This window comes from Arvicola amphibius, chromosome 9 (assembly GCF_903992535.2).
Source record: "Arvicola amphibius chromosome 9, mArvAmp1.2, whole genome shotgun sequence".
NCBI classification, from domain to species: domain Eukaryota; kingdom Metazoa; phylum Chordata; class Mammalia; order Rodentia; family Cricetidae; genus Arvicola; species Arvicola amphibius.
In genome coordinates, this window is record NC_052055.2 from 60,809,726 (window position 1) to 60,817,927 (window position 8,202).

An 8,202-nucleotide genomic window follows, 5' to 3' on the forward strand; every position below is an offset into this window, starting at 1 on the left:
TGGCAGCTATTTATTTCTAGGGGTTTCAATGTGATACTCTAGGCAGGCGCCACGCTGCACAACCTGTAACTCCAGCACCCTGGAGGTGGAGGCAGGAGGATCAGAATCCTGTCAAAGGCATTCTGTTACATATCAATTGCCAGCTCAGCCTGGAATACATTGAGAACATTCTTCAAAAATCATATATATGCATATATTAAGCAGCTTATATACACATACAAAATTTGAGTATACACATATATACATAAAGCACATATATGAGTCTGTATGGTGGTGGGTGTGCACATATGATTCCGTGCTTTGCTGAATTTTAGAGTTTTAATAAAAATATGACATCGTTCTAATGAGTTTGCTTGTATGAGTTAATGATTTTCCTCCACAGCTTTTAATATTGTTCCTTTGTTCTATAACCATGACAATTAAACTAGAAAGTGACTTGGAAAGTTTCATTTCTGGGCATATTTATTTGGGATTCTAAATGTCTTCTGTGTTTGGATATCTATATTTAAGGGATGTTTTGCTAAAATGTCATTGCATGGTTGTCTGTTCCCTCAGTTTTGATCTCAGCACCCTCCTCCTCTCTATGGATGTCTATGTTTGGTCTGTTGACTGTGTCTGAGCAGTGTGGCCATGCTCATTCATTTTTTCTTTATTGCTATCTGCTTGTAGTATCTCCTTGACCTTCTCTTCATTCCTAATATTCTTGTGCAGGGTGTTGGCTTTGGGCTCTGCAAATCCTCAGGTGACAGGTCTGCTTTCTCACAGTGGTAAAGAAACCACTGGCCACCACACCCTTCAAAACAAAAGTCCCCAACACTTGCATTTCTCCTTGGGTCCCTGACTAAGTCTCCTCCTCTCCAAAAATGCCTCTCATTGTCCCCTCTTAGTGGGGACTGTTTCTAGGTCTCTGGCTTTCAGGTATCTACAGTAACTGAGTTGAAAGGGAGCTGCCATCTTAAGATGATGCCCAGCTCCGGCACCCTGAGATGTGGGAGTGGTGTCTTAGTTCAGGTTTCTATTGCTACAATGAAACACCATGACAAAAAGACAAGAAGGGAGGGAAGGGTTTATCCAGGTTACACTTCCAGATTGCTGTTCATAACTAAAGGAAGTCTGGACAGGAACAAAACAGCGCAGGATCCTGAGGGCAGGAGCTAATACAGACGTCATGGAGGAATGGTCTGTACTGCATTGCTCTTCATGAATTATTCAGTCTGCTTTCTTATACAAACCAGGACCAGTAGCCCAGGGATGGGCCGGATCCTCTCCCATAAATCACTAAATAAGAAAATGCCTTAAAGCTGATCTCATAGAGTCATTTCTCTCAACTGAGGCTCTTTCTTCTCTGATGACTCTGGCTTGTGTCAAGTTGACACACAAAACCAGCTAGTACAGCTGGCAAAGCGGATTTCTTCAAAGCCAGCCTGGCACGCAGAGGAGTGACTCTTACACCAGATCCCTTGATGGGTTAAGGCTTGTGAGAACCAAGGGATTCTCCTTTGTTTAAATCTGCCAGTCAGTTTTTCCATGGCTACCTGGCTTGCCTTGTGCTTATGAGTTTGGCTGCTCCTACCTGGGGAGCCAGGGCTGGAGCCCTGGGCTGTTTTCTTTTTTTTTTTTTTACTTTTCTTGGATAGGTTTTCCTGTTGGCCACACATGTCAAGATCCTGTCATCTCCTTTGCAAGTCCCCATGTTCTTCATCCTTGTATTCCTTGAGGATAAATCCTGTCCTTTAAGTCCTGACTCGTCTTCACAGATGTTTCTAAGCTCCTATTGACCCTTCCTTTGAAGCATGTGTCTTGGTGACTCTATATCTTTCATAGGGTTCCAGGAATCCTAAATGTTGATTTATCCTTGTGTGAAACTTGGTGTTTTGTGATTTTAAAATTTTTTGTAGTGTAATCTAAATCAACATTTTGACACAGAGGACCTTATAGATATCCTTTTTATGAGACAATCCAGATACAGAAAGACAGCTGCAACCTGTCCCTCTCCTAGAGATGAATCTTTAGATGTGGATATTTAAATTAGAGTTGGCATAGAATGCAGGAAAACAGAAAAGAGTCACAGGAGGACTTCAAGCGAAGCAAGGACAGAATAAAGGTCAAATGGATTGGAAAACAAGAGTTATGGAACAGGAAGGGTTAAAGGGGGCAGAGGATGTGAGGGAGGAAACAGGAGTATTATGGGGGGAGACAACCAATGGTAAAGATCTTGAAAATGCCATATGGAAACCTTCTATTGTTAAAACCCCCTGAAACACATCAATATGCACTTATAAAAGGAGTTAAACAGTGTACCCTATAACAGGGGACAATGTCTCACTCCGACTTTACAGGGTATCAGATATAAGTACTAGTGCAAGGTATGGATTATTTATTCCAGGCTGTTAGTCAGTGTGCCCTCTGAAATATTATAGGCTAATACTTTGCTCTTGGCTATCCTGAAGAACTTGATGGTAATACCATGTGAAGATAACCTATAGAATCCTAAAACACCGGGGAATAGAGCTCACATTGATCCAGAAACTTTAACTCTACTGGATAGCTTCCATAGCTCTAGAAAGTTCTACTCTATAACAAGGGAAAGTATTCAACAGCCTTACCCTGTTAGCCCTGTGAGCTACAGTAAGGATGAGCTGGCCAATGGGGCAATAGTGGCACTAATGTGGTAGGAATAACCATCCAAGATCTGATTGCATCTAAGGCCCACTCCACAAGACAGAACTCAATCCTGGTGCTTAAATGGACTCAAACCAGGTGCCTTAGTCTTAGGCCCCAGGGGAGGAACTAATATGGTTATTCTGTTAAATGTACATAGTAATAAGATATCCATTAAGTTCACATCTGTATACCAATTATTAGTGTATATTTCAAGCTGAATCAGAAAACCTTCTTTTTGCAGTAGATGATGATTAACAGAGACACCACAACTGATCTTCAGGCAGAGATAAGAGACCGTGAAATGTTCAGCTCTAAAGGGACAGATGGCCCTCCTCCACTCTGGCCAAGGCTCAGGGATCATTGCGGAACAGGAAGGAAAGATTGTAGGAGCCAGGAGTGGTGAATATTAGCAGTGAAAGAGTGTTTGGTGGGCACGACAGGACCTTTGTACACAACACACCACAGTGGCTGTGACTTCATGCAGAAAACTCGCACTGATGGAGCCGGGGGAAAGCCCAGCATGGACCAGGGAAGAGCTCACTAACAGTGACATCTTGCAGAGAGGTTTTGGATTTGGATGATAGCTATGGGAAAGGGTAATTTTCATAGGAATGTGGCCCCAGAACGGTGTTGTGTCCTTTTGACTCTATATTCCCTGCACCTCCAGGCAACACCGAGTGAACTCATTGGGGAAAACAAAAAAAGCAAGAGGCCGTTCAAGGAGATGATGAGGAAAACTGGGAAGGGATAGAGGAGGAATAGGTGAGGTAGAAATGAGGAGTAGATTATCTCAAATAACACTCTATGCTCACATGACATTCTCAAACACTAAGAAAGAAAGATTGGCATGCCTTATCTAACAAAGTTGCAGAGATCCATAGAAAACAATGTGCTACAAAAATACACGTGGGAGAAGCCATTATGTTATAAACATGCTTTATTTAGCTTTATTACAAGAAAGCAAAGAACAGAGAAACATCACATGAGCACAGACTCTGTACATCACAGGACTATTGACGTCTGTGATCAAAATCACTGTTATGGAGGTTCATGACATAGAAGTTGGGGTTTTCTCAGGCTACTGGAAGCTAAAGGGAAGCTCCTGTTTAGTAGTAGGAGCAGGACAACAATTTCCAGAAAGAAAGGGGCAGAGAGACCCTTTCTCAGGCAGCCTCAGAGCCTGGAAACTAACTACAGCTTGCAGCACCAAACGTGAGTGACCCGTGATGTGAGGTCAGAGGATGACAATCAGAAGACAAGGATTGGGGACCTGAGGGAGAGGATAGAGGGGAGCAACAAGGACTCAGCTTCTCAGCCCTAACGAGAGAGCAGAGGTAGGAAGGCAGCAGGGACAGCACCTGAGCACAGGGCTCTGCCAGAGCGTCTGGGGAGCAGACAAGCTCAGGCGACAGGGACTTCAGTGCCGGTAGCTCTTCCTGCTGGAGGAGGTGGTGGTGTACTTGATGGTGGAAGAGCTGCCACCAGAGGAGCTCAGGCCACCACTGATGCCTCTGCCACTGCCAGAGCTGAAGCCACCTCCAAGGCCATGGCTGCTGCTGCTGTAGGAGTAGCTGCTGCCTCCTCCCAGGCCCAAGCCGCTGCTGGCACCACCTGCACTGCCATAGCCGCTGGACATGGTGGACTGCACCACAGCTGTGAAGAGGGAAGAGAGGACAGTGGACACTGTGAGCCCGCTCTGTCCAGTGAGTCAGGCACAAGGCAGGGGAGAGGGAGGAGGCAAGCAGTGTACTTACAGATGTTGACGGGTCCAACGCCTTCACCATTCAACCTAGAATAGGAACAGAGCAGATGAGAAGGTGAGACCTAGGGAGCCATGACCTCAGTCCTGTGAACCCTCAGTGTGGTGACAGGTCACAGAGAATCCTGGTAGAGTGGTTCCTGAAGGGAGCCATTGTGGCCACAGGTAGTGCTCCCTCATGCTGTGCTCATGCCTGGCATCATGGAGGAGGGGAGCACTCACCTGCACTCCTCTCCTTCCAGCAGCTTCCTGTAGGTGGCGATCTCCACATCAAGGGCCAGCTTGACATTCATGAGCTCCTGGTACTCCTTCAGCAGCCTGGCCATGTCCTGCTTGGCCTTCTGCAGGGCATCCTCCAGCCCTTCCAACTTGCCCCTGGCATCCTTGAGGGCATTCTCCCCACGCTGCTCAGCTTCAGCAATGGCAGTCTGAAGGTTGGCACACTGGGCAGAGAAAGAAAGAAAAACAAACTTGTATTGTGGTTCTTTCGAGAAGGTTATCCCATGATCTTCTTGGTTTGTTCGTTTGTTTGTTTGTTTTTCAAGACATGATTTTTCTGTGTAGCAGCCCTAGGTGTCCTGGAACTAGGTCTTGTAGACCAGGCTGGCCTCGGACTCACAGAGATCCACATTCCTCTACCTCCCAAGTGCTAGGATTCAAGGCATGTGTCACCACCACCCGGCGAGCCCGAGATCTTTGCTCCCAGTGAGCAGGAGGCTCGAGCACAGAAAATGAAGGAAGCATCCTGTGATGCTTTTGGTCTGTGCTACCTGCTTCTTGACGTGGTCGATCTCAGATCTCAGCCTCTGGATCATGCGGTTGATCTCAGCGATCTCCTGCTTGGTGTTGCGCAGGTCGTCCCCATGTCTGCCTGCTGTGACCTGCAGCTCCTCATACTGACGATCCATGGAAAATAGAAGATTTATGTGAGTTTTTACAGGAAAAACCTAATTCACTTCTAATTGGGCTGCATTATCCTTGGTGCCACGACTTTTCCTCAGGAGAAGCTGTGGGAGACCATGGACTACATCCTTCTCTTGGGAACTGAAAATGTTCTGTGTGACCTCATGAGGTCCTATATTCTCAGAGGAGCTCAAGCTAAGGGACTATGGACCCCATTTATGGCAACTTTCCTTCCTCTTATGGGTTCTTTTGATCTGTGGACTACAACTTCACTGTTTAACACAAGTGCAAGGTCCATTTGCTCTTACAAGATCCCAGTTTCACCTTAGTAGATCCCTAACCTCTGAGCAAATTAGCGTCTTATGGAATTCATTGGGTCCAGTTTTTCTTCATCAGGCTCCACCTAAATACTCACTTTCGTCTGGTACCAAGACTCTGCTTCAGCACGGCTCCTCTGAGCAATCTCCTCATATTGGGCCTTGACCTCAGCAATGATGCTGTCCAGATCCAGGCTGCGGTTGTTGTCCATGGAGAGGACCACAGATGTGTCTGAGATGTGAGTTTGCATCTGAGACAGTTCCTACAGAACAGAGAGGCAACATCAGCTTTGGATGTAAGGATTACAGATGTTACCAAAACCACATTCTTACTGTGCACAGGGGAAATAAAGGGAATGGGGCAGACTGGAAGAAGGAGGACAGAGAGAAAGACAGAGACTGAGCTAGAGAGACAGAGACAGAGAGAGATGGGAGTATCTTACTGCATCGTAGAGAACTCTCAGGAAGTTGATCTCATCTGTCAGACTGTCTGTCTTGGCTTGCAGTTCAACCTTATTCATGTAGGCAGCATCTACATCCTGACAAAAGAGTCAGCAGCATGGAAACAGGTAAATTCTCTTGTCCAGTCTATTTTCCTCCATCTCCCTGGCAACTGTCCTCTGCAATGGACCAGACATCCATCAGAAGAGAAACCCATCCTTGTGACTCAGTCAACTCACCTTCTTCAGGGTCACAAATTCATTCTCTGCTGCTGTGCGCTTGTTGATTTCGTCTTCATATCTACAAGAGAGAGGGTTCCGCACACTGTAGTCAGCAGGTAGATGGCATCAAAGGCAACTGTGACCCAGCCCCTATTTCTATAAATGCAATATAATCAAATCACACTAGTGATGAATATTTTGTTGTGATTGAATATTTTGTTTTGATTGAATATTTTACTCCTTTTCTCTCCCTACGCTCCTATTGCTCATCATGGAGTTTGACTTTAGCTGTTGACAATACTTTCTCATTTCATCTTCATGTCCTAACTATTTTAATTCATGGATTCCATGTCTAGGTTTGGGTCTTCGTTACCATGAACTCGGCAACTGCATTCCTCTTAACTCACTTGTTCTTGTAGTCCTCCACTGTGTCCTGCATGTTCCTCAGCTCTGCATCTAGGCGGCCCCTCTCCCCAGTGATGCTGTCCAGCTGCCTCCTGAGGTTGTTGATGTACTGCTCAAACAAAGGCTCCAGGTTCTGCCTCACGGTCTTGGTGCCCTGCTCCTGCAGCAGGGCCCACTTGGTGTCCAGGACCTTGTTCTGCTGCTCCAGGAAGCGCACCTGGAGGCACAAAGTGTGACAAGTTTGAATTTTGTTCTGCTGTGATCCCTTCACGAGTGTGACTCCTCTCTCAGGCTGTCTGCCTCAACCAGCTCAGTGTAGTGCCTGGCCCAGGTCCTCACAGGCACATTCCAGAGCAGAGCTGCCAACACCATCCCTCTGAAGAAGGCAGGGCTCTCAGGCATGGCACAGGCAGCCTAGCAATGCACTGTTTAGTGCGGCTGTGATGGCTCCACAGTGCCGTGTAGAGACCCCTGCCTCAGTTCTGTCCTCTGTGATGTGAGGCCTGAGCTCATCTCAGTGCACCGGAATCAGACACCCTGATGGGGTACCCTCTGGAGGAGAGGAACTCTGACCCTGATTGCCAGCTGCTATCTAACTTCAGAGGGGACAACGTCAGGACAGAGTCACCTAGAGACAATGGCAGTGACTGAGCAAAGCCTAGAGCATCTTCCTTCCACTGCTGTCTTTGGCATTCACTCCGGATTCTACTCCCGCTTATCTGGCCTGGACAGAACCACGTCTCACCTTGTCGATGAAGGAGGCAAACTTGTTGTTGAGGGTCTTGATCTGTTCGCGCTCCTCAGTCCTCACCCGCTGGATGGTGGGGTCTATTTGCAGGTTCAGAGGGGTGAGGAGGCTCTGGTTGACGGTGACCTCTTGGATGCCTCCAGGGGGGCACACAGGGAAACCAGCGCCCCCGTAGCCACCACCAAAGCCAGCTCCACCACCAAAACCAAATCCACTGCCGGCTCCTCCTCCAAAGCCGAAGCCTCCTCCAACTCGGCTGCCATAGCCTCCACCAATGCCACAGCTGCCCCCTCCGATGGAGATCCTCTTGGAGCTCCCCACACCATAGAGGCTTCTGCTGCCAAAGCCAGCTCCTCCACATACAGCCCCAGAGCCACCGCTGCCCCGGGAGCGGCACACAGACACACTGCTGAAGCCAGAGCGGTTGAGCCCAGGCACTCTGGCTGAGCCGGCACTGAAGCCACGGTGGCTGGTTTGACTTCTGATGGTGGTTTTGCTAGACATGGTTCTTGGAGTTAGAAGTCTGTGAAGTGGAGAGAGTACAGGGCAGAGCTGAGTGGATGAGCGTGATGGGCTCTGGGCAGCTGCTTATATATAGTGTGGATGGGCTGGGCTTGGTCCCGAAGGTGAGCTTGTATAGTGGGAAGGGCAGGGCTTTACAAATAATGAGATCACCTCAAGTTCTAGAAACGTATGATACTTGAAGATTGCTTTTGGCTTCCTTTAGTCATGGAGCAAATTCTC

General features: G+C 47.5%; 1 protein-coding gene across 2 annotated transcripts; it reads right to left on the minus strand.

Annotated features, from left to right (window-relative positions):
• Nucleotides 1-4,081: 4,081 nt before the first annotated feature.
• LOC119822453 (keratin, type II cytoskeletal 6A) lies at nucleotides 4,082-7,962 on the minus strand. Of its 2 annotated transcripts, none has more exons than XM_038341782.1 (9): nucleotides 7,456-7,962; nucleotides 6,713-6,927; nucleotides 6,324-6,384; nucleotides 6,087-6,182; nucleotides 5,742-5,906; nucleotides 5,194-5,319; nucleotides 4,646-4,866; nucleotides 4,419-4,453; nucleotides 4,082-4,317 (listed from the first exon to the last, which is right to left on the minus strand). In XM_038341782.1, the coding sequence occupies exons 1-9, from the start codon at nucleotides 7,960-7,962 to the stop codon at nucleotides 4,082-4,084; spliced, it is 1,662 nt and encodes a 553-aa protein (XP_038197710.1). The 2 variants fall into 2 exon arrangements, with proteins under 2 accessions (XP_038197710.1, XP_038197709.1); XM_038341781.1 differs by having other exon boundaries at nucleotides 4,082-4,347; nucleotides 4,404-4,453.
• Between the last annotated feature and the right edge of the window lie 240 nt (nucleotides 7,963-8,202).